This window comes from Rousettus aegyptiacus, unplaced genomic scaffold (assembly GCF_014176215.1).
Source record: "Rousettus aegyptiacus isolate mRouAeg1 unplaced genomic scaffold, mRouAeg1.p scaffold_m13_p_8, whole genome shotgun sequence".
Classification (NCBI taxonomy): Eukaryota; Metazoa; Chordata; class Mammalia; order Chiroptera; family Pteropodidae; genus Rousettus; species Rousettus aegyptiacus.
In genome coordinates this window covers 1,400,335-1,428,301 of record NW_023416311.1, presented here as the reverse complement: position 1 = coordinate 1,428,301, position 27,967 = coordinate 1,400,335, and the positions used below count along the sequence as shown (strand labels likewise).

Here is a 27,967-nt window from a genome sequence, read left to right as displayed (position 1 = left end):
AGGACTACTGTGCGGCTTCAATGAGATGCTCGTGCCCCAAAGGGGCGTCCCGAACACGCTGGCCGGGACAGTTCCGCACTGCGCACCGCTGGGTCCTCCCACTGCCCACCACTGTGATGTTCCTCACCGTGTTAACTACTGAAAAGATTCCTATCCATTTCCAAATATTCCAGGGAGAGGGGCAGGCGTTACCACCCCCGGCTGAGAATCCCCTGACACACGCAGCACGTAAAACGGGGCCCGCCACACCAGGGACCTCGATGTCTGCTGTCCTGGAATTAACGTCCGCCCCTCCTTCAAGGCCTGGTGGGGAAGTCAAGTCCTCCACGACGCTCCCGGGGCCCGGGCTCTCCCAGCCGGGGCTCCAGACTCAGGAAGGCCACACCCCGCTGCAACCCAGCCGTGACAGCAAGCCCCAGACCGGGCGCTCCCCGCCGCAGCGCCACTCCCGGCACACGCACGGCGGACGCTCCGGAACGAGCGCAGCTGCGAGGGACACTAGCGACCCTGCGGGGCCCGCCCGGGCCGGCCGGGGGCGGCGGGCAGCGCAGCACGGAGCCGGGTCCGCGAGGTCCCCGCCCGGCTGCGGCGCGCGGTTCTCCAGGGCCGGCTTCCCTGCGAGGCGCGAGGCGGCCGCGGGGCGCCGCCGTCCCCCCGCTCGGCCCCCGACCCCCGCCCGCCCCGCGGCCGCTCACCCTCCACGGCGTGGTTCACCTCCTGGATGAACAGCTGCAGCTTCATCACCAGGGTGGCCGCGTGGCCGTCCGCCTTCCCTGCCGCCGCCTCCTTGGGGCCGGCCCTGAAGGCCGCGTTGATCCACTCCTTCACGTCGAAGTCTTCCGCCAGGAACCTGGAGAAGTCCATGGCCACGCCGCCTCGGCCCGGCGCCCGGGACTCGCGCGCGGGCTGCGGGCGGCCCTGCGGTCGCCGCGGGGCGGGGCGGGCCTGGGGGCCGCGCCGGGGGCTGCAGCAGCGCCACTCGCCGGGCCGCAGCCGTCAGAAGGCCCTCGCCGCGCGCCGTACTCCTCCCGGAAGTGGGCGCGTTACCATAGCGACTGCGGCGCTCCGGAAGTCCGGCTGAGGAACGCCCCTTCCGCCGGCCCCGGGCCCCGCGCGGCCCTGTCCGCCCGGCGTCTGGCCCGCGCTCCTCGCGTTCCTACCCCGCCGCTCTGGCCGCGCGGGGACTCTGCGGTCCGCACGGCGTCCTCTAGCCTACAGCACCGACACCTCGGAGGACCTCCTTCGCGCGCGGCTCGGGAAGGCTGTATCAATGTAGGAACCGAAGTCCATCAGTGAGGAAAGCTGGACCCTACCTCGTGGGAGCAGACGGATGCGACGGACGCCTTAGGCGCCTCCAGCATGCCCCCTCGCCTTTCCCACAGGCTGACCCGTTTTAAAAACAGCTTTATTGAGCAATCAATTTCACAAGACTCAAAGCTCATGCAGTGTTAAGTATACAATGCAATGATTTTCAGTACATTTCGAGCGTCGTGGTTCCTCCACAAGAACGGTTCCACCAGCCAAAAAGTCTCTTGCTGCCCATTTGCACCTAAGCTCTGCTCCCACCTCCAGCCTCGGGAAACCACCCCTCCGCTTCCTGTCCCGAAATTGACCTTTCTGGGCATTTCAGGTACTTGGCATCATACGCCGGGCGGTCCTGCATCTCTTCATTTCACTGAGCGCCTATGAGTAGTTTGTTCATGCTGCTGAAGTGTTCCACTGTGTGGATATAACCTTATCCACTCACCAGTTGATTGGCATTCGTGCCCTCTAGCTTAAAGGTATCCTGAAAAACGCTGCTATGAACATTCACAACACGTCTTTGTGCGGACGCACTTTCATTAAGAAATCCGTTTAACTTTTTAAACTCCCAGACTTATCCAGGGCAATTATATCGTTCTACATTGCCATTAACGTCCGAGGGTCCAGTTTCTTTCTCTGCAGCCTCACCAATAACATGTAGTGTTGTCATTTCATTTCCCTAACAACCAATGATATTAAACATCTTTTCATGTGCTTATTAGCCATTATTGATATCTTCTTTGTTAAAATGTCTATTTTTTTTGTCCACTTTAAAATGGGGTTGTTTCCATATTGCTGAGCTGTCAAGTTTACATATTCTGTATACAGTTCCTTTACCAAAGATGTGGTTTGCAAATACTTCCTCCCAAACTGTTGCTTTTCATTTTCTTAATGGTAATTTTTGTGGTAAAAAAGTTTTTTATTTTGATAGTCCATTATCATTTTCTTGAACAGATCATGCTTTGGTTATTATATCTAAAAAATCGTCAACTCGAAATCACGAAGAATTTCTCCTAAATTTTCTTCTAGAAGCTTTAAAGTTCTAGCTCTTACATTTAAGTCTGTGATCCAGGTTGAGTTCATTTTTTGTGCGAGGCAAAGGTCTGTTTTTGTGTGTCAGATAAACAATTATCCCAGGATCATTTGTTGAAAACTTTCCTTTCTCCACTGAATTGCCTTTAGATCTTTGTCGAAAATCAAGTGACATAGACCTAAGGGTTTTAGACTCTTAATTGTTCCATCATCTATATATCTATTCTTATACCAATACCAAACTGTCTTGATTACTGTAGTTTATAGTTATAACTCTTCCCACTGTAATTTTAAAATATTGACTTGCTACTTTAGACCCTTTGCATTTCCATGTACATCTTATGATCACTTTATCAATTTCTACTAAAAAAAAAAGTCCTACTGGAATAGGAATTATATTGAATTTATAGATCAACTTGAGAACTAGCGATATCTTGACAATATTGAGTCTTTAATATATGAACATAAAATGCCTCTCCACTTATTAAATAAAATCATGAAGCTCAACCTTGGCACTATTAACATCAGGGCTGGATAACTGTTTGTTGTGGGGGCTGTACCATGCATTGCACAATGTTTAGCTGCTCCCCTGGTCTCCACTTGCCAGTAGCATACCCCCCAACACACACACACACACAAAAGTTGCAACAACTAAAAGTCTCCACACATTGCCAAGTATCCCTTACCGAGAACAAGCACCTCTGGTTTAGAATCTAATTCGGATCTTTCATTTCTCTCAGAAACATTTTGTAGTTGTTCGTGGTAAATGTCTTGTGCTTTCTGTTAAATTTATTTCAAAGTATTGTATTTGTTTTAATGCTATTGTGAATAAATTTTAGTATTTTGTTTCTTGTTATAGAACAATTAATTTTTACATATTTTATACATTTACCTTGTATCTTTTGGCCTTTACTGTCTTATTTCGAACCTCGCCAAAATTTTAAATATTTGCTTGCATTTATTTTGAGGTAAGCTTTAAATAGTTACGGGCCCGTCTAATATCCTCACGTGCCGGAAGCCAGCTGGACAGGCTAACGGCAAACTGGAAGTGAAATGTCTTAGCTCAGTGCTCCTTTACACACATCACCTCATTCAATTCTCAAAACACAAACCACCCTACTGTCCACTTTACGGGGGAGGGATCTGAAGAGGGTGGACCACTGGCCCTAGGTCACATGGCCGCTCAGAAGCCGTGGTGAAGCTAAAGAACAGAATGACAGCAGAGGGTGACTTAATGACTTCCAACTGTTGTAGGTTCAGACTGCAAACTTTAAAAGCCGATGTGTCTGGGGCCTGTAACACTGGCATGGTTTTCCAGTGTTGACCTCAGTAATTACCCATAGGAGTGGAATGAAATATTCAGACAGGCAAAGAATACTCAAGGTTTTCAAAATGCGAGCTTTCTTGGAATTAGTGTGGTGCCACTGGGACTGCACTGGACATGGGCAGCAAAAGGCCAGGATGTTTTCATTCCGGCTGCCATTAACCGCGCGATGGGAACGTGGCCTTGGCGCCTCCACAGTGTGACACGAGGTGTGGCTCATCTTCTCGGAGGACATGCACACCTGCTTTGTCCCTGCTTTGTTCTGCCTCTTTCCAGGCGGAAAAAAAGTGTCAGGCCATGTTTTTAAAAAACAAAAATCCAGTCATACCTAGCATTTCAGGACACTCTTCGTTTAAAAAGCAGCGCACCTGGCTGACAGCATCTCACATTTCAGGGCTGGGTAAGCGTGCTTGACTGCAACGTAAGGAATCTGTGATATGTAAACACTGGCGGCTGAGCTGTTTTAGAACGTCACCTTGCTTTCCGCCTTTAGCGCCCGCTCTGTTGACATGTTGTGGGTAACAGGCAGGTTCTTTTGGTCCTTAACTAAGCATTTATCCTGTTTGCCGCATTTACGCTCTCCGCAGCCCACTTCCGCCCAGAGGCACACAGGTGGACTGGCGTCAGCCCAGGCTTAGGGTCACTGGAGGGGTGAAGGGGGGCGGTAACTACGGGTGTAGCCAAAGGGACAGGAAGAAACGTGGCCTTGTCATAACAGGAAAGGCCTTCCCTGTGGCTGTGGAGTGTGTCCCCTGTCCTTGGCAGATGATGGCAGGAGGGGAAGGCGCATAGTTACAGGGCACCGAGGGCCAGCGTGAGCAACTTCAACTAGATTGCATCATTTTTCGGTCATTCGGAAGCAATTCGTAACTTTTCAGCGGTGGATCCAGGGCTTAGTTAGGGAATTCTGGTGGTGGCAAGTGTGCTGGCCCAGAGGACTGAGAAGCAGGTGACGGCCGTGAATTCGGGGAAGGCGAGGTGTGGTAACATTAGCTATGCAGACCAGATGAGGCGAGCACACAGTGGGTGTAGGCGGAACGGGATCGAGGGTCCAGATGGGTGCTTTCAGGTAAGAGTGAGAGGGAGGAGGAGAGGCGGCCGGGCTCCACTGGAAGCATCTGGGTTGGAGGCAGGGGCGGCCATCGGGACGGACATCCCTGACGCAAAGCCCGGCTCTGACGTCAGCACGGAGGGGGAGGGCTGAGATGGAGGTCCAGGACCTCCTGGTGGACGACGGCCCACATGTGCTCAGGACGGCCCTACGCACTAAGCCGCGAGGACACTTGTTTAAGGGACAGAGGAAGGGGAGCAGTTGCAGGGGCGAGGCAGGAACTGGGGGTGAGGACCCCAGAACAGGGGTTCAGGGCAGGAAACACTGGCCGGAGGGCCGGGTCTCCCGCCAGCATGGGGGGCGGGCAGGGAGCTTTCCCTGCGGAGTCCAGTGCTGCAGCACCCGGCTCTGGGCAGATGGCCACACGCTGCGCGGTCACTAAACGTGACTAAACCTGATGACATGCACCAGGGCCGCTTTGGCCCCCACCCGCCCACTGCACCCAGGCGGGGTGCCCGCCCCCCCAGAAGCGAGCTCCAACACACACGCGGGCTCTCCTCTGGACCGTGGGACAGGAGCCTTGCCGGCCGGTTGGAACATCCTCGCAGGCCCAGCATCGCTTACAGAATATGAAATCGCTAGAGCCAAAAAAGCTACATCGAAGTAACTTCAGGTGAAAATAAGTCTCACGTGCGTTATGCTAAATGAGGAGCTCGTCCCATCGTTTATCTGTTTTATGAGTTTTCACATTTGCTTAGAAATCAGCAACCCCCAGTGACCTTTTAAAGCAGGGGTCCCCAACCCCTGGGACCGGTCCCGGGACTGGCCCGTGGCCTGTTAGGAACCGGGCCGCAGAGCAGAATGCAAGCGGGCGAAGCTCCATCGGTATCTGCAGCCGCTGGCCAGCGCCTCAGCCCCGCCTCAGCCCATCGGGCACGGGCCCTGGCGCCACAAAGGCTGGGGACCGCCGGCTGCCAGCACCTGGCCCGGACCCCAGTGTGTGTGGACTTCCCACTGTATGTTGAAGTGGAAAGGTCGGACTGTATAGTGCCAGATTCTGTGATAAAAAGCCCCAAACAAGCCTTCTGGTTTGAGGTAGAATCCTGCCCAGGGGGCAGCGGCTGGGGTTTTGAGGTCCCCGGCCGTGCCCGGCAGCCAGTGCCCCTCCTCCTCCCCGTGGGAGGCCCAGCGCACAGCCCAGCATGCGGCGGGCGCTCAGTCCTGACTGGAAACTTGAATTTCTCTGCAAACCAGGAGTGTGGCAGAAATCCACGTCTCTTCTCCCGCTTGGCTCATAGCCTCGGGCCTCGTCTCCGCTGATGTGGGGCGTCAGGTCCCGCCCTCCCCGAAGCCCGCCTCTGCCCTCAGGCGACGGCTCCCCGCAGGCCTGCTGGCCCAAGCGCAGGGGCTCACGCCCCCCACTCACAACACGCCGTGAAGTGCGCCTGCCACACGGCATTTATTCACGGCCCCCTGTGTCACCACTTGGGTCACTCTGGGCTCTCCTCACGTCTATCTGCATCGGTCCTTCATCTCGGCTGGTGACGGTGACAGACGGGGGGTGGGGGGGGGCCTGCGAGCCAGGACTTACGATGACTGGCACTGTGTCACCATCGAAGGGCTCTGAGTGAATGCTCGGCGAGAAAGGGGGTGAGGGCGGGGGTGAGGGTCCTGAGTGAGAGCGCGGACAGGATGCCCGGCCCAGGGCGCGGGGGCCCCGCCCTCCCGTCTGCCGGGGAAACGGGGCGCCGAAGGCACAGGGTGAAGGGTGTGGCCGGCCCGTCTGCCCTTGCTGGGGACACGGCGCGACAGCGTTCCACGGAGAAGAGCTGCCGAACCCCAGCGCGCGGCACCCTGCTGGGGTGCGGTCGGGGCTTCCCCGGAAGCAGCCCCCGCGGCCACTCTGCCCGGAGACCAGACCCCAGGACAGCAGCCCGGGCTCCGCCGAGCCTCAGAGGCTGACAAGGCACAGAGCGGACGAAGGACAAGGCAACAGCACACGGAGGGCGACCCCGGCGGCCCATCGGAACCCGGAGCGAGGTGGGCTCGGCGCCCGGCGCACGGCGCGCACGGGGCTGGGGCACAGGGGCTGCGGGCAGGCTCGGCCCCGCCGGTGCCCGCACCCCACCCCGCGCACGTGCACACGCAGTCACACGCGCGCACACACGTCTGCAGGAGAGGGCAGAGGTCGGCCTGCAGTGCCTGACGTCAGGACGAGTCTGTGTCTCGGGATAAGTCAGGCGGTGCCCGGGACCGCCAGGTCGGGGAAGTCCTTCACCTCTCCCACCTCGCTGAAGGGCTGTCCGCCCTGCTTGAAGGTCAGCTTGTACCGCAGCCGGACGGGCTCCTGGGTGAGGACAGACGGGGACTCCGTGGGAGCGACAGACCAGCCCAGAGGAAAAGCTCCCTGCCCCACGGTCACCAAGGCGCTCTGGGTGCACGTCAACCCGACCCAGGTGCGGGCTCCCCCAACGATGACGGGACGCCCTGGCCAGGCCCCGGGGGACTACACATACCGGGAGAACCGGGCACGCGACCTGGGGGGCCGGGCACACTGTGCGTTCCCGGGTGCCCACTGCTCTGCTCAGAGGCCAGCCCAGGCAGGCAGACGGGCCCCGCCCTTTCAGAGGACCACACGCACTGGGGAGGGTGTGCCACTCCCTCGGCTCCCAGTCAAGAGGATCTGGTCACAGGGTGTCTTTCAATAAGCCCCAGGGGAAAACAGGCTGGCAGAGGGGACAGCGCGCCAGCACCGCCCACCACCCCGGAGATGGCAGGGCAAGGCCTCATGCACCTCCGCCCGCCTCCCGCGCCCGGGCCCCGCCCCCCGCGTCCAGGGCCCGCCTCCCGCGTCCGGGGCCCCGCCTCCCGCTGCCTGAGACGCCAGCACATACTTTGTGGGGATTGTCGAGCAGCAGCACCTGCGAGATGACGGCTGGTGGTGTCAGAGGGCTGAACGCGGGCAGCTGGGAGCTGGACGCCGGCTGCAGCTTGACCCTCATCGACTGCGGGGGGTGGGGGGATCCAGCATGTGTCAGTCAGTCAGGCCTGGTGGGCTGCAGCCCCAGTGCCAGCAGCCAAGCACCCCGGCCCCGATGGCAGGGCCCACACGCCAGCACCTTGCACACCAAGGGTGAGCCTGAACCCTAACTCTGTCTCTCCGGAGCTCAGTGACCTTGGGCAGAAGGAGCAGCCTTCCTGAGCCTCGGGCTACTGGCTCGCAGCACAGCGGCGGTCACAGAGATGCCCCCCGGGGCTGGCGCTCCCGCACCTGTCTCTGCCCTGAGCCCTTCCTCTCGGCACCGGCCCCGCCCTGAATCTGGTGACTCGGGCACAGATGTTGACCGGGGGGCCCTGGGGCCCTTGAGAATGGGGAGCCCAACACCCAAGCTGGCTGGAGCCCTCTCTCCCGGGCGAGCGTGCGCAGGCCTCGTGCCAGGCAGCTGCTTTCAAGGTGAAAGGTCAAGGACCACGTGGCTGTGCAGCTCTGCTGACAGCTGTGGAGACCGGGCCCCAACGAGGAGGACAGAGGCGGATGACAAGGGACCGGTTCTTAAGGAACCACCTGGGAACCCACCGGGGTCCAGCCGCACCCGAAGCCAGGGTCCCGGAGTCCCCAGCACACGCGCCAATACGGTTCCCCAGTCACCTCGAACTGCTCGGAGCGACGGCTCTGCCCTTCGCACCTGACCGAAAGACAACATCCCGGCAAAGGCCCCGGGTCACAGGCCCGGGCGGCGGACACTCACCTTGGGCACGGCCACCTGAAACATGACGTCCTGCACGGGCTGGGGGGCCGTGCTCATCATGGTCAGCAGCAGCACCTGCACCCCGGGGTGGCCGGGGGCCCCGGTCTGGGCAAAGTGCAGCAGGACCCGGAAGCCGCTGCGGTCGCACACCACGACGGGAGGCAGGCCGCCTGCGGGGAGGGCGCGCGTCACCACCCGCGCCCTCTGCTCGGCCTCCCGACCCTCCAAACCGACCCCCCCCCCCCCCGCCCCACCCTGAGCTCGCTGCCGCTTTCGGGTCTGAAGAGGGACGTGATCCCGACTAAATCATGTTAAGAACGCTATGGAAAACACCGGACGTCACAGAATGCACTGAAGACACCCTGGGTCCCACCCAGGGACGAGCGCTGCTGGTGCCTGGGCCTGGCCCCCGGGGCCCCTGGGCGACCACACGCACACCCCGCTCACGTCTGGCTTCACGAAGCCGTACAGGCGGCCGAGCCCTTCGCAGTGACGCCTGGGATGGCGTTCCAGCAGAAACCCCCTGGGACCGTTTTAACTCTCAATTAGGAAACACAAGGAAAAGGCGACGGACACAGAGAGGGAGGTGAGGCCATCTGCGCTCAGAGTCCTTGGAGCTGCAACCCGCGGCCCCAGGCCCCACGCGGACCTGCCTGCCAACAGCCTCCAGGGTAAGCCAAGACCGAGCACAGGGCACGAAAAGCACTAGCTGAGAGACCAGACGCCACCTCCTGCCCTCCGTCCCCAGGCCAGCTCCCCACTGGGCTCCCCCAGCTTACGAGCCGCCCTCCAAACCCAGGGTGGACGGGCCGCGCGTCCAACAGAGAGGAAGAAAGCAAACGGGGAGACGGCACTCACTGGGCTTAACGGACTCCAGGGGCACAGACACGTGCGCCAGGGGTGTGTCCTGGGAGGACGGGGACGAGGCCAGGGGGCCGGCATCCCACGACCAGCCTGGGCACGGCCTGGTGCCTGGCGCCACCTCCTCAGGGACACTCTTCTGTGGAACGTAATTCCTGAAAGGAAGAGGAGGGGTCCAGACTAGCAAGGACAGCGGAGAATCCCAGGGACCTGGGATCAGGTTCTGAAGAGCAAGACAAGGAGGAAAAGATACAAATGTGTGTGCATAGTGAGAGTGTGTGCGCGTGTGCGAATTATTACGTGACCCGCAGAAAAAATGAGGCAAATTTACATAAACTGATATGGAGGTGTGCCAAAGATATTATGGGGTATGAAAAAATACCCATTGGCGTGGTTTGTAAACCATGATTACATTTGTGTAAAAATAAGCCAGTCACATTCTACTACGCGTACGGAAAAAAGCAAAGTGAGAACATTTGACATTGTCTTTGAGGTGATAATTGGAACTTTCTATGTTAACTATTCTCCTGCTGATCAAGTCGTGTTAATTTCCAATTACACTGTAATCAAGAGGAAAAGCCCAGCCTGCAAACACCAAGCCACATCACGAGTGCGACACCCTTCGACAAAGCCGTTTTCCGAGGTCCTGGCCGAGGCGGGCTCGTCCCCAACAGCAATGAGCGGGAAGGAGAGGTGCGCACCCAAGAGGCCCGGCCCCGGGGCCCCGGGCAGGGACAGCAGCCCGGAGTGCTCCCCGCCACCTGCCCCCCGCCTAGGGGACTCACGGCGGGCCGGCGGGGGGCTGCGGGGTGAGGAGGTCCAGGAGGCTGCTCTCCGCGGAGGGGCTCTGGGCACTGTGGCCCGACGTGGCGCCGGCGGCGGGGCTCCGCCTCTCCTGACGGCAGCCTGGGCCGGCGCCCTGTCAAGCCGGGAAGGGCTGGCGTGAGGCCCGGTGTGAGGGACCACGAGCCAGGTGGCGGTGTGGCACCGCCCTCCGGGCCCCGCCGAAGCCCCCGCAGCCCGGGCCGAGACACGCAGGGCTGCGAGAGGGGGGGGCGGGGTGCCGGAGGCAGCGCACGGCAGAGCTGAGGCAGGCTCTGGCCAGGCCGTGGTCCCTGCCGCCACGGCACCCCGAGGGCAGGCCCGCGGCCCAGGGCCGAGCGTCCTCACCTTGCTGGGAGCTGCAGCTTCGCCGATGCCTGTGGGAGCAGAGAGACATGCCGGTGACCCCACCCGTGTGGCCGGAGAGGGCGCCCCGCCTGCCTCCTGGAACACAGACGGAGCCACGGCGCGCGAGCTGCCAGCCACCCCGCTCATCCACGAAGCCGAGACCAAGCGCGGGGCGGGCTGGGCTGACCTCTCTGTGCGCCGCCGCCCCTGAACACGGGTACGCGCCCCTAAGGGCCCCCAAAGCAGCGAGCCGGGCCAGCTGCGCCCCACCCCCCGGCAGACACCCCGGCTCACCTAAGGCTGCCAGGTCCTGGCCAAGCAAAGACGGCGTCTCGGGCCCCGCCTGCTCCGGCCCGTCGCCTGCCCCCAGGTCGATCAGGCAGCCCCCCGCACAGCCTGCCGCAGTCTGAAAGGCTGAAAGGTCAGGGCAGTCAGCCTGCAGTCCGCCCACAGCCTCTGGGTCAGAGGCGGCACCCCACCCCGCCCTGCACCCCCAGAGCCTCCCAGCCCCGCGGCTGGCATCGGGAACATGAAGGAGCAGAGGTCTGCCCCCCTCTGCCCCAGCACTCAGGCTCCCCCGACGGCCTGGTCGCCCCACACAGTGGCGGAGCTGCCCTCTCCTGCCCAGAGCCCTCCGGGACTTCATCAGATTCTCCTGGAGTGCCTGAAAAAGGGCAGAGCCCCAGGCCCGGCTCCAGGCCGCCTGGATTCAGGGGCTCCCGCCCGGGACCCGAGGACCTGCGTTTTCAGCAGGACTCCAGCGCCCTGGTGCCTGGCACTGGGGACCACGGGGAGGCCATGCCCGGGCCGCAGCTCCTGTCGGCCGGCTCTCACGAGGCGGGGAGGGTAGCCGGGAGGCAACACGGCCGCCTGCTTCTGCCTACAGCCAGCCTGGAAGTGGGCTCACGACGGCACGCGCGACGGCTGGGTGATAAATGCACCTCTCTCGAGGAAGGGAGCGAGGGCACGTCCCCCCATCCCCACCACCCGCCCGGAACGCCCTGAGGCCCAGGCAGAGGGCAGGGACGGGGGCGCTCGGCACACACCTCTGGCGACGGGCGCGTCCCCCGCTGCGCTGGCGCCTGTGTCCCCGGGGGTGACGCGGCCCTCCATCACCTGCTTGTACAGCAGGACGCCCTGGGTGAGGAGGTCGTTCGCCTGCAGGATCTCCGCTGGAGGACGAGAGGAGAGAGGGGCCCGGGCTGGGCTAGCGAGCACCTCCGATTCTGCGCGCTGCTCCGCGGAGCGGCTGCCACACGGCTCGCCACCAGGTCGCGCGCCAGACCCCGACGGGCCCAGGCACTCGGCCCCTGGACCCCGACGCTCTCCGTGCCCCGGCTAAAGGAGGAACCGAATGTTTTCACCGCCCACGTCCGCACTACCTGGCACGGCACCGGAAACGTGGCTCCTACCGCCGAGAAACGACGGCCTTGCTGTAATTCATCTAGAACTGAACCGAAAGCTGCTGTGTCGACGTGGTGCGGATGCCGATCTACCTTCCCACCTGTACGCCGCACGCGTCCTGAACATGAGCCAAGCAGCCCCGGCGAGGACCTGACACCCGAATCGAGACGCCCCGGAGCATGAGACGCGCCCTGGATTCCAAAGACTTCACGTGCCTCTCGCGGCCTGCTTTACCCCAAAACACCTCTCGCCGGGGACGGAAGAGCAACAGGGCCGGGGGGTCCGTGGGCCGAGAGCTAGGGGCCACTTCTCGAGAATGACCAACCATCAGTTCCTGCCAGCCGTTAACGGGACAGAGGCTGCGAACTGACAACGTGCGGTCCCGTTCACCCGGCAAAGTGTTTTACCTGGCAGGACAGGCTGCTTAGAACCGGAATCACCTCCGACTCCACGGCAATCAGAGAAAACACCGAGGATTTAGACAACGCCTACGCCTCAGAAAACAGCGGCACACACCACGGGCCCCGCCGCCACAACTGAACCCGAATCTGACCACTTACTAGAAGCATCAGGAACGTACGAGGCTGAACGCCACAGGGGACGCGTCAGAAAACGGGCGCGAGAAAGGCCACGAGCCAAAGGCCGGCTCCCCGCGCAGAACGGAGAGGGAGGGTGGCGTCGCCGAGGCCTGGAGGACGTCAGCCGAGCGTGGCTTTTCCTTCTGGCTCTGATTTTGAACGAGCTGCTAAGAGCCGAGGGGAGGCCGGCGAGAGACGGAGAGCAGGGCCCCGAGCGCCGGCTGCTGCGTCCTTTGAAATGCTCGGCATTTGCTTCAAACAGACTGAACAGATCGGACGACGGGCCTGAGCAGGTCGCTAGTGACAGCCTGCAGGATGCCTGCGCCGAGTGACTCCGAGACCCACCTGAGGGGTTCGGCGCTGTTCCACGTGGAAGTTTCAGAGGCGTCGGTGCCGTGCACAGGTGCTGGGCAGAATGGCCCGCTATCCCCCCAGGCCATCAGCCCGCCCCCTTGGGGCGCCTGCCCAGTGCCCGCAGGTGCGGGGCCCTCCGAGATGACCACGTGCAGCTGCAGCCGGCCCCCTGGGGCAGCCGCCCTTTCCCCCGGCCTTGGGTGGAGTCTGCTCCTTCTGCCCGCCTCCCGCCGGTCCACACGGGTGATCTCCACCCCCCAGGCCCCAGACCTGCTGTTGATTTCTTGCCCAATCTAGATTCTTCTCGAAATCAGTTTCAAGTCAACGCGGGCCACGACGCGCTTCCCTAGCCGGACGCCATGAAACCCGACGCCCACGCGGCCTGGCTCCCGGCCCCGCGGTGGGGCGCGCGGCATGGCCCAGCCGCCCCCGGGCGCCCCCCGGGCCGAGCAGGACGTGTTACCCAGGGCGGCGTCGTCGTCGGTGGCATCGCTCGCCAGCCGGAAGAGGACGGGCCGCAGCTTCTCACAGCGCTCGTACACGACCTAGAAGACAGAGCTCGGCGTCGGCCCTCGCGCCCGGCCGGCCCGGGCGTCCCCCGGGCACGCGGCACAGGCTCCAGGCCCCTCGCCGGCCCCATGGGCAGGGCTGTGGGTCTGAAGTCACACGGCAGCTGCTGCTCAGAGAGGGGCAGGGCCAACCTCGTGGTTTTCAACCAACAGATAAAGGCACCAGGCCTCCGTGCAGAGAGGGCCCCGCGACGGGGGTGGCGAGCCTGCTCCCACTTGACACCCCGCCCCCGAACGTCACTGATGGGACTCCCCGCCGAATGCTGCTGATACCAGGGCACCTTTCGTGATACTCCCACGACCCCGCTGGCTCCCCAGAACCACCCCCAACGCCTGGCGGGGTCCCCCCACCCTGGGGTGCACTGTGGGGGAGGGTGTGCAGCTTAGGCACCTCAGGCTTCCCGCCAGCAAGTGAGCCCAGCGACTCTCTCACGCTCCGGGCCCCTGCTGCGTCCCCGCCCGGGGGGGCGGGGCGTGCAGCCCGAGAGAATGGGAGGCAGCAGGAAGGCCCCCCTTCCGCCTGCTGCGGTGGCTCCGCCCCTCCTGCTGAGCGGCCTGCAGAAGGGACCCTGATGTGGGGCGCAGTGGACAGCGCCCCCGCGGGGTCAGCGAGCCGGCCTGACTCGGGTTCGGCTCAGGAAGCCGCTGGCGACGCCGACGTGCCGCGTTTCCCGGCCTCGGCTTTACCCGTGGGGATTCTGTTTCCTGCCTCGCAGCGGCTGACCGCCTGGGCTGAGGCGCTCTGAAGCCCACCACGCCAACCGCCCGGAGCGCTGCTGCGGCCTCGCCACAGGGGACCCGCTCTGCAGCATCTGCCCAGCCCAAGGCCACCGACCGCCCCGAGCGCAGTCCCCTCCTCCCACAGGGGACGGCCGGCGCGGTCCCCTCTACAGCTCGGCGCGATCCTGGTCAGCGCTGCCTGGCCAGGCAGGTCCATGAGCCCTGCGGGCCACACGGGGCTTGCTATCCCCCGGGGGCGTGGACCCGGGAAGGGCTCCGCCCGCTGTGGCTCCGCCCCGTGGCACCGGGGTGACGGGGAGCTGGCACGTGCGCGGAGGTGCAGGCGGCCTGCAGGGGGAGGCAGAGCGCTGCGCCCAGAGGCCCGCGGGAGCCTCAGACGTGCGTCCCTGTCACCGCCGCCTGCCTCCGCCAGGCGGCGCCTCTGAGCCGTGACGCCGAGGCCGCAGCAACAGACCAGAAAACGAAAGACCGAGCTGCTCAAAACACAGTCAAAACGGTGGAAATGCAGCCCCCACAATGGGAGGAAATCGGTAAGGGCTTTGCACCCAGGATAAAGAGCTCTGCCGACTGAAAATCAGGGAGACGACCCAACAAAAAACGGGCCAGTGACGTGAGCAGACGCCTCTCCAGACACGGCGTGTGTGGCCGACGGACGCGCAGGGACGCGGAGCACGGGCCACACGAGCAGAACCGCGGGGGGCGACGGCTGTCGGCGGGGCTGGCACTGACGCCGGGGCGGGGGTGCGGGGGCTGCGGGGAGTGCAGGGGGTGCGAGCCGCCGTGCTGCACTGGCACGAGTCTGGGAAATGCAGACGAATGGGAACGCGCAGCCGGCCGGCTGCCTGGGGACCGGGAGGCGAGGGAGGGGCGCCAAGGCCCGTGCAGACGCCCGATCTTGGTGACGGCGCGAGGACGTACACGCGTCGAAGCCCACGACCACGCCCCCCACGCATGCGGCCCCCCGCCTCCCGCGTGCGGCTACCTGTAGGGCCCCCTGGTCCGGCGGCGCCGGCCCGGGCCTGCGGTGGGCGCCCAGCATCTCCCGCAGGGCTGCCACGTGGCTGCGCACCTCGCTCACAGTGCCGGCTCTCCTGGAGGCCTTCTCCGACCTCTCCTGCTCCTGTGGGGGAGGAGGACGGACGTGAGGACGTGAGGGGGCGGAAGCCCTGGAGAAAGCCGGGGCGGAGGGCGGCAGGGGCGTCAGGAAGCCACCGCGTGCAAGGCAGAGTCTGCTCAGTGGGGGAAGACCGTGCGAAGGGCCCAGCTTCCCGCAGGGGACCATGCCGCTGGGGACGGCGACCTCCTCCTCTGTCCCTCCTGCCTTAATCCCTGAGAAACTGGTTCCCACACCCGGATCCGTCGCACATGCCTGGGAGCCCCTGTCCCAGCTCAGGGCCAGGAGGCCGCGCCTGCTCCCAGCCCAGCACACGTGCACATGCACACACACACACTTGCACATGCACACACGCACAAGTGCACACACACAAGTGCATGCGCACACACACGCACACGTGCACTGCCCGGCCTTGCACGCCAGCCTGCGGGGCGCGGCAGACACCCACCTCCTGGACCAGATTCTTGATCAGCCGGTTCGCGGCCTGCAGGTCCTCGGGGTGGCTGCTCTTCAGGAGCCTCGTCAGAAGCTGCAGAGTGACAGAGCAGGTGGCTGAGCCGTCCGTGTCAACGCCGGAGGCAGCGTCAGCAAGAGGAGCCAACACCTTCCAGCTGCGGCACCCGGCCGAACCCCCGCAGTGCGGCGGGGCCACGAGCGTCACAACTACCCCCACAGACCCGCGCTCAGTGGGCACAGGGCGGGGGGGGGACTCCATCCCCTGGGACACCTGGACACGTCGGAGACACTGTGGTTGGCACAACTGGGGATGCTGCTGGCATCCAGTGGGTAGAGACCGGGGTGCTGGGGACTCGCAGCGAGAGAACTCTCCGGCCCCGTCGTCGCAGGGCCAAGGCTGTCCCAGACCGTGGGCCCTACGACTTGGCAGGCATTGGGGACCCTGTTCCCTTCCCCCCGGCGCCCCGCAGAAGGCCTGGCGTGCAGAGCTCATCCGCTCTGTGGGACGGGTGGGGACGCCGAGCCCCAAGGAGTGGGGGCAGCTGTGCACGGGACACGGGACTCGGGACTCGGAGTCCCGCCTGCTCCTTCCCTGCTCCCCCCCGCCCCCGTCACTGAGGCCACAGCAGCCAGGACGCAGCATGGCCCCGCTCAGCGGCCTGTGGGGACCGCGCAGCCACAGACCACTGGACCCGAAGGTGGGGCACGGGAGAGGCACAGCTGCAAAGCACTGGGGACCCAGGGACACCCGCAGCCAGGAACTTTCGCGGCCTGCACGCTCCAGACCTGCATACTGCCCACCGGTGTCCCCGGGCGCCTCCCCACTCGAGGCTCCCGGGGTCCAGGCCTCTGCTTCGCCCCCTCCCTTACCCCTTTCCCCACTGGTGTCTGAGGGGCAGCCATCCTGAGGTGCGGCAGGAGGGGTGGGCCCAGGCTCACTGGTGCCAGAGGGGACCCAGGCCAACGCATGCCCAGCCTCCTCCCGGCCTGGTGCCCACAACATGTGACCGACACGGCACTGCCCACCCGGGTCACCCTGTGTGCCCTCCTTCCACGGGGCCCCCTGCAGAGGACGTGCAGGCGCCAAGAACGTGGCAGGTAACCTGACAGCCACCCACGAAGACAGCACCCCGAGCTGGTGCCACCTCGCTCCTGAGAACCCGCCCCGGAGAGCCCGCGGGGCCCTCCCCTATCCTCCCGGGGCCAGAGGCCCGACGAGAAGGGCTGTGGGCAGACTCCGGGCTGGCCCCGGGCCCGAGAGGAGGTCCTCACCTTCGACTTTTCTTCATCGGCATCGAAGATGGAACTCCTGGGCCGGGGGGAGGGCGGGGGCAGGATCCTGTCCGCGGGCAGCTTGGGATCTTGCTTTACGATCCCTAAAACGTGCGGTTCATGGAGTTAAGAACCCAGGCGGGACCCACCACCTCCTGGGGGGCCAACACTGCTGAAGGGGGCGGGCCCCGGACCCGCCCACAGCCCCACGTCCGCCCCGGCAAAGCCCAGGGAACCGGCACACAGACCGGGCCGTCAGCACGACTAAGGGCAGAGCCGCGGGCTCGGCCAGCGGTCTGTGGCCGTGAGCGTACCGAGCACTCTGCTGGCTATGCCCTCCCGGGGCTCAGATCCTTTCAGGGCCCCAGCACCCCAGGAGCAGCCGTGCGAGGGCACGTGACAGGGGAATTGGTCTGCCACAGGCCGGCTCCTTCCTCCGCGGGACCCGAGACAAGGGGCACGTGACCCCGGGTCCTACACAGCAAGGCGCGCTGCACCCTCTGACCCAGACAGGACACGGGGCAGCGACGGGCTCTTCTGCAGCCCACAGGGAGCCGAGGGCTCGGGGTGACAAGCGTGCGGCCCAAAGCTTGAGGAGGGACGTGCCGTGGGGGAGAGGGATGGCACCTCCACCACCACGGGGGGCTCCGCCCACGTGGCAACACCCGCTTCTGGGCCGGGCGAGGCCTCTGGGGAGAGGTGGCAGAGGCCACGCGGCCCACGGAGGCTGCTCCCCCTCCAGACTGAAAGCTTGAGACCGCTAGGGGCCAGGCCCCCAGAGCAGCCCTGACACCCCACTGCAGCGGGAAGGCAGAACGGAGAGGGGTCGGTGTCACAGGCAGGGTGCAGCAGGATGACCGGCAGCCCCGCCGCTACCAGGGACCAGGTGCTGCCCTCAGACGAGGCTCAGGAGAGCCGCGAAGATGCCACCGGCCCCGGGGTGGCCAGCCGAGTACTGAGCAACAGCGGCCGCGAGGGCGGGGCCACCACCTGCCGGCGGCGGCCCGCAGCAGAGACCGGGCGCAGGGAGGGCCGCCCACTGCAAGGCACGGCCTGCCCTTCCCGGTCGCCACGCGCCTCCGTCTCCGCTGACCAACAAGGTGCCCAGCGCTAGACGCACAAAACCGCAAGGAGGAACCAGGGCCGCGAGGGGAGGCATGGGAGCGACCGGGGGGCACCTTGCTTCTTCAGCATCTGGTAGGCGTCGCGGATCTTGATGTCCTCTGGGAACCAGACCGTCCAGCTGAACAGCATTTCGATGACTCTCCCTTTGACCTTGTCCGTGGTCCAGGACCCCAGGTACTGAAGGGAGGAGCGAGAACTACAGCGGCCGGGGGGACCGCGCGGGGGAGGGGCCGGTCTGCGGGCCCAGGGCTCCTCCCCAGGGGTTCGAGCTGTCAGAGTCTAAGACGACGGCTGAGGCTCGGATCGGCCGTGCCCACGCCACTCCGGCGGCAGCTGCCCCCTGCCCTTGCCCCTGCCGCCCCCTGCCCCTGCCCCCAGGGAAAGCGGAGTGCAACGCTGTCCTGCGTGCTGGTCTCCCCAGTAACGATGGAGCCGGGGCAGGGGTCCCAGGACCCCTAACTTTGGAGTTGGTCAGGCAGAAGAGCAGTGACTTGGGGACACCTGAGACTCGCGGCTGCGTCTGAAGCCGGAGTGGTCTGGGCGGGCTGAGCCCTGCACGAGCAGGGTCTGCCCTGACCGGGCGGCCGGTGCCAGAAGGGACTGCATTCCGCTGGAGGACACACAGCGGACGCGGGGGTGGTCACCCAGGACGGCAGGTGAGACGGCAGGTGAGAAGGTGCAGGACGGAGGGTGCAGAGGACGAGGCCGGAAGTGCCGTGAACTTCGAGCCACACCTGGTGCCCCGTGCCATCTCTCCCAAGACACTGGCCTCCCAGCGTGAGCCCCTCGCTCCTCGCCCACCCGCCCACGCGCCCAGCCACCCCCACCGGGGGCTGGGAGATGCTGCCCGCAAAGGGCAGTGATCGGGGTGAGCAGGCTCCGCGTGCCAGGCCACCTCCCTCCGCCCCCGCGAGCCTGAGACAGCTGTGGGGCCTGGGCACCATCGGGCCTGCAGGAGCAAGAGGGCCGGGGCAGGCGGTCAGGCCCAGGACACCCACCTTCGGGGACAGCACTTTGATCAGCTCGTTCAGGAAGCGGAACTTGGCCACCTCCCCGTGGAACTTCTCCCCGCAGTGGTTCACGCACGTCTCCAGCACCTGCGGACACAGGGCCCCGGTACGGGGCAGCCGCTGGCTCCAGCAGCACCCCAGTCTGGCGGCGCCCCCCGGAGCCAGGGCAGCGTTTGCTCAGACTGCGAGGGCACGGAGTTTGAGAGAAGTGGTGACGTTTTCAGATTAAGAAAAAGACATCTGTCTGTTCTTGCTGCGACAGGTCCGTGCCCAGGAAACAGCCCAGGGGGACGTGCCCCCTGAGGGGACCCCATCTTTTAAGAAGACTCGTCGGGTGCATGGCACGGAGGTGGGTGAGGCCCGAGCCTGCTAAGCCACAGCCTCCCGCTGGCACTCAGGGCCAAGGGTACCACACGGCCCACCCTGTTCCACCTTTTAAATTAATCACTGGTACGGATCCAGGGGATTCGGGTGAAGATCTACACTTTTTAGTTTTTCTTCAAAAGCAGGAGGTTCCTGCAACGAAGGGCCCAGACGCACGTCTGGCAACAGCGGCTGCGCCCCAGACCAGGCGTGTGTGCCGCAGGGCTCCGGGCCTCACCCAGGGCGGCTCCTCTGTCACTGGTCTGGCCCCTGGGCCCTGACCTCGCCAGCCCTGATCCACGAAGGCCAGAAGGCGCAGAACCTGCCCCCGCCTCCCTGCAGCGGGCTCGGGGCTGCCCCCCAGGGAGATCGAGGCAGGCATCGGAGCCCAGGCTCCCCGCGGCCTGCTTTCTCATGGGCAGCAAGCGGGAACCGCAGGCACCCGCCACACGGAAACGGGGCGGGGGCCGGCCCTCCCTGGCTCAGGACAGCGGCCTGAGGCGCGGGGCAAGCTCACCGTCAGGGCGTGCAGAGCTTCCCTCTCTTGCGGGGACTGGATCTTGTGGGCCAGCAGCCAGGGTGCGTGGGTCGGGCTGCGGGGGACAAAGACGCCTGTACTCCGGGCGGAGACGAGGAACTCGCCCACCGGGCCGGGTCGATGCCCCTCCAGCGCGGCCCCAGAACACAGGTGGGACGTGACGGGCTCGCAGCCCACGCACCGGCCTCTGGAGGCGGCCAGCCCCTTCCCGCCCCGCCCCGGCCCGGCCAGCGCACCCCTGAGGCTGCGAACTGAGCAGGGGGCCGGGCTGGGGCACCGTCGTGAGCTGCTCGGGCCCGGCCTGCGGGACGGTGAACATCTGGTAAACACGAGCGAACTTCCTGCTCATCTCGCAACGCTGCGCACTCAGCCACGTGCCGAGTGAGCGGCCGGACTAACGGTTTCGCCTCTCGGTCCCACCACATGCTCTGGAGACGGGCCGACAGCGACCCAGCCCCGCCCCCCGCCTTGTCTCCGGGAGGGGCACCCTCGGCCGAGGGGCAGGCACGCATCTCCTGCCCTCCGCCCCTCCCAACGCACCCTCGAGGTCGCCTCCGCGGACTGTTCAAGGCGCTATTCAACTTTTTTTAGACTGCCAGTCACAAACCGCCTATTCTAATATTTAGAAGAAAAATATACATGAATTTGCTATTTCTAGAAAAACACCGCCAGCGGACCGCGAAGGGGACGAGACAAGAGAAAGCCTCGCTGCTGAAGCGGCCCTGAGAAGCGGCGCCCGCTCCGCTGGAGGCGCCCCGGAGCCCGGCGTGCGCGGAGGCCGCCTTACCCGTTGGGGTCCGTGTTCACCTGCTCACAGAAGTTCTGGATGGCAGCCCAGTCCTGTTCCGACACGCTTGGGTCTGTGGCTTTATCTGCCGAGAAAATAAAACGATTACAGCAAGCATGATGAAAGACACGCATCTCCTCCCCCCAAACGCACGGCAGCCCAGGGCTGTGACATCGCACCCCGAGGGGACGGGACCAAGCAGGCAGACGCGGAGGGCCACGCCCGTGCCGCCAGGGCCCGGGTGCAGGGTGTGGCACGCGACGCGGCCCCAACCACACAGGCTGCTGTTGCCGCCCTGCGCCCTCGTCCGGGCTCCCCCGCTGCGGCCCTGTGACGGCCCTGTGACCAGGACGCGCGGGGCCAGCCCCTGGAGGCCACGTGTACGTTTCTTAGCTGTGACAGGAGAATGGAACACACCGCGAGGCTCTGGGCGGCTCCACCCGGCCCTCCGACCACCTCTGCAAACGCGGGACCCCACACGAAAGCCGCGGCGTGTGATGCCCTCCCTAGCCAGGCCGCATGAGACGCCTCGCCACACACCGCGGCGCGTCCAGTCTGAGCAGGGAACCTGCTCGCCCCCGCTCCTCAGACGCTATCCCTGCCACCGCCCACGTTCCAGGGACCCCGAGCCACCCACGCCAGGGTCCCCAGGCTCGGGGAAACCCGAGGACACTGAGCGTGGCAGGGCATCAGGGCACAGCCAGGAGCAGCAGGGACCCAGGGCGGCTTTGCCGGACACCTGACGGGAGGCCACGGCCCACCGAGGGCGGGCCGTCCTTGCCGCCTGGAGTTCGGGGCGCGCACCCACCCCCCCGGTCCTGGAGTTCGGGGAGCGCACCCCCTGGTCCTGGAGTTCGGGGCACGCACCCCCCGGTCCTGGAGTTCAGGGCGCGCAACCCCCAGTCCTGGAGTTCGGGGCGTGCAACGCCCCCCAGTCCTGGAGTTTGGGGCGCACACCCCCCCACCGTCCTGGAGTTTGGGGTGCGCACCTCCCTGGTGCGGGCGGCCACGGCTTCTTCCCCTCTCCCTGCTGTCTCCGCCCACAAGCCGCACCCACACAGAGTCGCTGAGACCCCACGTCCAGCCGGGCCCCTGCCTCTCCAGTGAACAGCTTCCTGGCCCTGACCGAGGCCCTCCCAGCTCTGCGAAGACGTCCGGGCCACTGGACACCATCTCCCCCCTCGACCCCCTTCCCCACCACCGGCCCCTGATCCCCTCCCCTTCCGGTTCCTCCAGACCCCTGGGGACCGCGGTGAAGCCCCTGCCACTACGGCCACGCTCCAGTCACGTGACTTCCCGCTGCGGCCACGCTCCCGTCACGTGACTTCCCGCTGCGGCCACGCTCCCGTCACGTGGACGTCCTGGGTGTCCCCAGCTCAACAGCGAGACTCGAAGGGCAGGCAGTCGCCCGTCCTCCCACCCGCCGGCTCCTTCTCAGTGAGAGACGGTGGCAAAGGAGAGCGAGGGTTGGGACTGCCGACTCCCGCACAGTCCCCCTCCTCCAGGCTCCTCTCCCAGGCTCGTCTGGGAACACCGCCCACCCTTCGGGTCCCAGCCCCTCCGTCTCCAACACTCCCCGGGCCTCTCTTCTCCTCCCCCCACCCCCAAAACGGGAGCCGCCTCTGCCCCCTCCGAAGACCCTTTCTCCCTGTCCACTTACAAGGCGCTCTAGCTCCGCCCCTTGCCGGTTCCGGTTCCGTCCCCGGGCTCCCTGAGCCTGCTCCTCAACTAGTCAGGACCCGGTGTCTTCCCCCCGGGACAGTCACAAGACTTAAAGGAGACGGTGTCTGAAGCGCTCGGTACAGCAGCCGATACTAGGTGATCAATAAGGAACAGCTACCCTCGTCGTTCGTTAGGACACTCCGTCTCCGCCGTCCCCGTCACAAACACGCGCTCACGCCTTTCCGCCCCTCGGGGGCCTCCAACGCGCCATGGCAGGAGCCCCCGTTCCCCGCAGAGCCAGGGAAAACCCCTGCCCGCGAGCGCAGGACAGTCACTCACAAAATGGGTCACAGAAGGCGTGATTCCCAGAGGTCCTGGTCAGGGGGTCTGACCCGCCTAAAATAACTCCGCACGAGCAAGCATCCTGTTTCCCTCTCCCCGCGCGGTCAGCGGCTGGCTCCTCAGAGGCATTCAGCAGGCGTCGGGGAGCAGACCGGGCAGGCGGCACGCCCGCCCCCGGTGCAGGGAGGACGAAGGGCGCCAGTCCTCCTGGGAGAGGGAGGAGCCTCTGGGTGGCCCGGCCACGGCCCGGAGCCGGACGCCCGGGGACGCTGCGGGGAGAGCCGTGAGGTGTGAGCGCAGCTCTTCTATGCGACGTGAGGATTCGCGCAAGGTTTCCCAGAGCCCCGCAGAACAGCAACGGTCACCACACCCGCCGTCCGCGAGCAGCTGCTGTGAGCCGGATGCCACGCCAGGCGCTTCCCGAGGACCCCTGTCCTGAAACCCCCAGAACCGAGGCTGGTCCTGTGACCTCACCACCTCACAGGAGAAACCCGCCTGCCACGAACGAGACAGCGGCCATCACGAATGCGGTCCCGGGCCTGCCCGACGCCAGGGCCCACGCGGCCCTCGGTGGGGTCCTAGCCCCCTCTCTGGGAGCTGGCCACTGAGTTATCAGCTGCCCAAGGCGAGGCCCACCACCCTCACAGGCTCCGAGCCTAGGACAGGTGTCGGCTCGACGTTTACTGAATGAACGAATGGATGGTTCGTCCTCTACGATGAGACTCCGGCCAGTTGGCTGGACACGGTGCTGGTCCGGGAGATGGCCACTCCGTTCTGAAGTCACTGGGGCTTCGCACACGCAAGCCCAGCTGCCAAGCTATTTCAGAAGCCTGGAGCTTCTCCAGGGGACACGACTCCCAGAGGACCGGCCACAGCCACCAGCCACAGCTGCTGGCACCAGTGACCCCAAGGAGCAGCTAGGGGTCAGAGTGGGCATGGCCAGGGACAGACGCAAAGAAGCCCTGCCCTGCTTCTCGGCTCGGTCACGGCCCGCAGGCACTGAGCACGGCCACCCCTGCCACCAAGGTGGTTTACTCGTCCAGCACGGGGGCAGGACGAGGCGCACCCTGCTGCCACAGACGGCCTTGAAGACGGCAACGTCTCGGTCACTTCGAGGGGGCTACACAGTGAGCTGGCGTTAAGGAGCCAGCTGAGACTCCAGCTGGGAGTGACGTCGCCCCTCTAGGGTGCCTAAGGCAGAAGCAGCATCATCTCGCACCAGCTGCCACCCGACCTCCAGGGCCAGGCCCCGACCCTGCCCAAGGAGCAGCCTGCGCTGTTCTGGGAGCCCCGAGGCTGTGGGTGGCAGTCTCCAGGGAACATCTGGAACTCGATCCTTCCACAGCAGCCCCTGGAGGGGGGGTCCCCCTGCAGGAGGCGCATGGCGACCCGCCCAGCCAGCAGTCACTCCACAAGGCACTCGCTGAAGGCTGAACCCGGCGCAGGGCTGACCCGCGCTGGCCTCCAAGGTAAAGAATGGGCTCAGCCCCTGAGCAGCTGGGGGACAGGAACACGCTGCCATCCTAACGCTGCTGACCCCCGAGGGAAGCCGGACAGAGGCGCGACAGCAGTGGGGAGGGGTCCAGGCGATGGCCGCAAGGGGCTCAGAGACCGACCCCGGGCCACGCTCACTGGCAGGCCCAGCGTCCCCGAGCGCGGGACAGCGCGCTCTGCCGGGGACTGCTCAGGCCGACGACAGCCCACTAGGCATCTGGGAGGAGGAGGCAGCTACGTGTGCAGCCACACGAGCGATGGCCAAAACCACCACGTGGGGGGGCCCTGGGTGCGCAGAGGCTGCTGTGTGCGCCTTCAAAGCACGAGCCTCCGGGCCGGCTCCGGCATGCCCCCGGGGCACCGTCCCTCCCCGTCCCAGGTCCCAGGTCCCAGGTCCCCGGTCCGGCGCCCTTCCTTCACTTCTCGTGGTGCGCCGACACGCCTCTGCTTTCTGCCCCTCGCAACTGAGGAGACTGACGAGGACGACGGCCGACACGTCCTGTGTGCCGTGTGCCACGCGCGGTCGGGCGTGTGCCAGGCGTGTGCCAGGCGCTGCCCTGCGTGCCGGCCGGCGTTAAGCCCTTCGGCCCTCACGACCGGCGGGCGGGTTCGGGCTCGTTTCCGTCTCAGACACGCAGGGCCGGAGTCGGTGCCGCAGCACAGCGGCCCCCGGAGCCCCCTCAGCGGCGTCCCTCTCCGTCCAGCCTGGGTCCACAGCGCAGTCCTTCCACGACTCCCGCCTTGCCACCCCTCTGGCCCTGTCCTTCTGCTGTGCCACCTCTAGTGGCCGCACGCCACCCTCAGCGCCCGGCTTAAACCACAGTCCACCTTCTCCGCTCCTCCTGGGGCATTTCAAAGCCAGGGCCAGCTTTTAAAAACTCAAGAGACCTCACATAAAAAGATCAGTTCCCAGCCGGAAGATCCGGCCACCGCGGGCATCAGCCCAGCACGGCTGGAAGAACCGCCTTGGTTCACAGTTCCCTCTCCCCTCCTGCAGGGCAGCTGCTGCCTGTCCTCTGACCCAGCCCACCTGACCTTCCCGCAAGTCCGGCCTAAGCCTCCTCCTCTGGGGCTCCCTCGTCCAGCCACTCAGCTCACAGATGTCTCACCACGGGGCTTTTCGCTGCCAGGGCCCCGGGCCCCTTCTTCCTCATTCTAGTCCGCCCGTCAGCCGCGAAGCCACCTACCACTGCAGCCCTCCCGAGACCCGGACGCCCCCCGTCCCGGCTCTCTGCCCCTGCCCGCGTCTGCCATCTGACTCTTCAGGCTACTGCTCCCGTCCGCTTCACTGCCCAGCCCCCCGCCGGCCACTGCAGCCGCTGCTTTCCACACTCGCGGCTCCCTGGGCAGGCTCGCCGAAGACCGAGCTCCCCCCAGCCCTCACGCAACCTGGGGCTCGGTGTCCACCTGGGCCACAGCACCCGACCTCCACGACTCAGCCGTCGTCTCCTCCTTAAACCAGCCCCTGCTCCCGGGGAGGCATCTGCCAGCCCCCGGCGGCCGGGGCTGACACTTGGGACCCGCACCCACTCCCCCACGTCTCTGGCCTCCTGTCTGCCGGCCGAGCCTGCCTGTTACTCCCTCTCTCCACCCCAGTGCCTTGGCCCTACCTCCAAGAGGGCTCTCAACCCACTCTCCCTGCCTGGAGCCTCAGCTCCTTAACCAGCTCAGCTCCACGGGGCTGCAGGTGATGACTTAACAGGTATCCCTGACCAGGAATTCTCCCACTAAAACTCCGATGCTCCCGCCCCCAGCGGGATAAACTAACGGCCCCCAACAGGATAAACTAAGGGACTTGCGGCAGCCCTCGGCCCCTTGGGGAGGGGTCCCCGTCAGCCGGCTGCGTCCTCTGCGGACTCCTGAGGCTCTGCCCCCCAGCAGCACGGACCTCCTGCTCCCAGAACGCTCCAGCCTCCTGTCCCCAGCTTTTGCACACGCCATTTCCTGTGTCTGAAACGTTGTCACCTCCACTGTCCACTCAAATGCTATGTCTGCTAAGACAGTGCCCAGGAAAACAAACCAGCTCCTGCCACCGCTGGCCACGCAGGCGCGCCCCTCTGCGCACTGCCCCCAGCGCTGTTCTAACCGGCTGGGACTCCCCCCACCCCGAGAAATGCCTGCGGGCAGGACGCCGTGTTAGGCACCGAGCTGGCCCGATACAAGGCACGCATTCTTCATCCTCTGACGCTCAAGCCCTCCTCGGCAGCACGGGGACAGTAGTGACACCTGGCCCCCCAGGACGGGCGTCCACCTGCGCGAGGCGCGACCCGCAAGCGGTCCGCGCAGAGTGGGCACCCACGGTCAGAAGGGCTGGTTCCGACTTGAAAGGCGGCAGCAGAGACCCTTCCCAGCTCCCAAGGGTACAGGGGTCCCTTCGGGCCTAAGCGTCCCCGTGGCTACAGCGCGGTGCACACCCCGTTGGCCGCGGCTGAGAGGCGTCGGCTCGGTGCTGGGCGGGCACTGAAGTCCCGGCCGACGGCGGCCGTTGCAGTACTGCTCCCGCACCGCCGCGGGACGGCGGGGCCTCCCTCGGGTCCCCGGTGACCCACACGCCCGGCCTGCGGGGAGGGAGGCGGGCAGGGGGCCTCGCGCGCGGGGCGCCCGCTACTCACTGAGCCACAGCTCCAGTGCCGCCGCCGCCCCCGGGGGCCCCCCGGCCGGCTCGGCCCCCGTCGCGGGCCCTGCCCCGGCCGCCACCGATGTTGCCGTCGCCGTCGCCATGGTGAGGCCCGGGAACCCCTGCCTCCAGCTGCCTCCGCCGGCTGGCGCGCTCCGGCTGCCGACGCGGCGGGCGCGGGGCCGCACGTGACGGGGGCGGGGCCTGCGCGGACACGCCCGCCCGGCCCCGCCCCGCGCAGGCGCCCTGCGCGCCGCCCCGGTGCCCCGCCCACCGGCCCCCGGGGCCAAGCCAAGGGAGCCAACAACCCCTCCGAGGCCGGCGGCCCCCGGCCCTTCGCAAGCAGACATGCCAGGCAAAGGGCAGGACGCGACCGCTAAAGTGCGAGGTTTGACACGGGCTGATTCTTTCGGCGCTTTCATTCCCTCCGCCTCCTGCTTTATTTAAACCGTAACACATTACACCATCGGCGTGCTATTTCTTGCTATCAGTTAAAGGGGAGTTCCACCCCCCAAAAAGTCATGGTTCTCGTACATTATGAAACGGACACGTGTTAAATATTCTCTTCAGCTTTAACGAAGCAAGGGAACCCAGCAAATGCTATAATCCGTTCCAGAGAAGTCAGAAAAAGGGCAAATTCAGACAGAAGAATGTCAGAACAGATGCGCGAGCAGACACAAAGCGAGCGTTTCTGCCAGCAGCGAGGGCTGTCCTTCCGGCTGGCAGGGTTGATTCACATGTCCCTAGGTAAGAATCGCTTACCGTGCTGAAAGCTACCTAGAACAGAGTGTGAGACAGCTGCGACCATGAAAGGCCAGGACGTGGAAGGACGGTGTGCTGTCCATGCCAGGCATAATCTCCCTCGAAGTACGAACTCGTCCCTGCACTCCATGACCTGTCTCACCCCGCGAATACGAGCAGGGGCTTTGCTCTGTCCACCTCTGCATCCCAGGACCTAGAATGGTGCCCGGCACACCAGTACCAACAAGTTTCTGATGAACGGCCAACTGAACCGTGGAAGGAGTAAGAGGTAGCTTCCATGGGACTTTAGG

The 27,967-nt window shown here is 65.0% G+C and overlaps 2 protein-coding genes across 2 annotated transcripts in view; both read right to left on the bottom strand.

Moving 5' to 3' along the window:
* The window catches only part of COG7 (component of oligomeric golgi complex 7), a 37,298-nt gene extending 36,357 nt beyond the window's left edge, over positions 1–941 (bottom strand). The window contains exon 1 of the mRNA XM_016155505.2: positions 696–941. Within this exon, the coding sequence (XP_016010991.2) occupies positions 696–864 (169 nt within the window). The 5' untranslated portion in view covers positions 865–941. The remainder of the gene's footprint in view (positions 1–695) is intronic.
* A 4,463-nt stretch (positions 942–5,404) lies between these two features.
* GGA2 (golgi associated, gamma adaptin ear containing, ARF binding protein 2) lies at positions 5,405–27,095 on the bottom strand. The gene is made up of 17 exons (XM_036225237.1): positions 26,911–27,095; positions 20,801–20,885; positions 19,993–20,068; positions 19,101–19,199; positions 18,156–18,279; positions 16,978–17,081; positions 15,698–15,778; positions 15,118–15,255; positions 13,289–13,370; positions 11,536–11,661; positions 10,784–10,903; positions 10,490–10,518; positions 10,105–10,238; positions 9,317–9,474; positions 8,459–8,628; positions 7,604–7,714; positions 5,405–7,056 (listed from the first exon to the last, which is right to left on the bottom strand). The coding sequence occupies exons 1-17, from the start codon at positions 27,017–27,019 to the stop codon at positions 6,946–6,948; spliced, it is 1,857 nt and encodes a 618-aa protein (XP_036081130.1). The 5' UTR covers positions 27,020–27,095; the 3' UTR covers positions 5,405–6,945.
* Between the last annotated feature and the right edge of the window lie 872 nt (positions 27,096–27,967).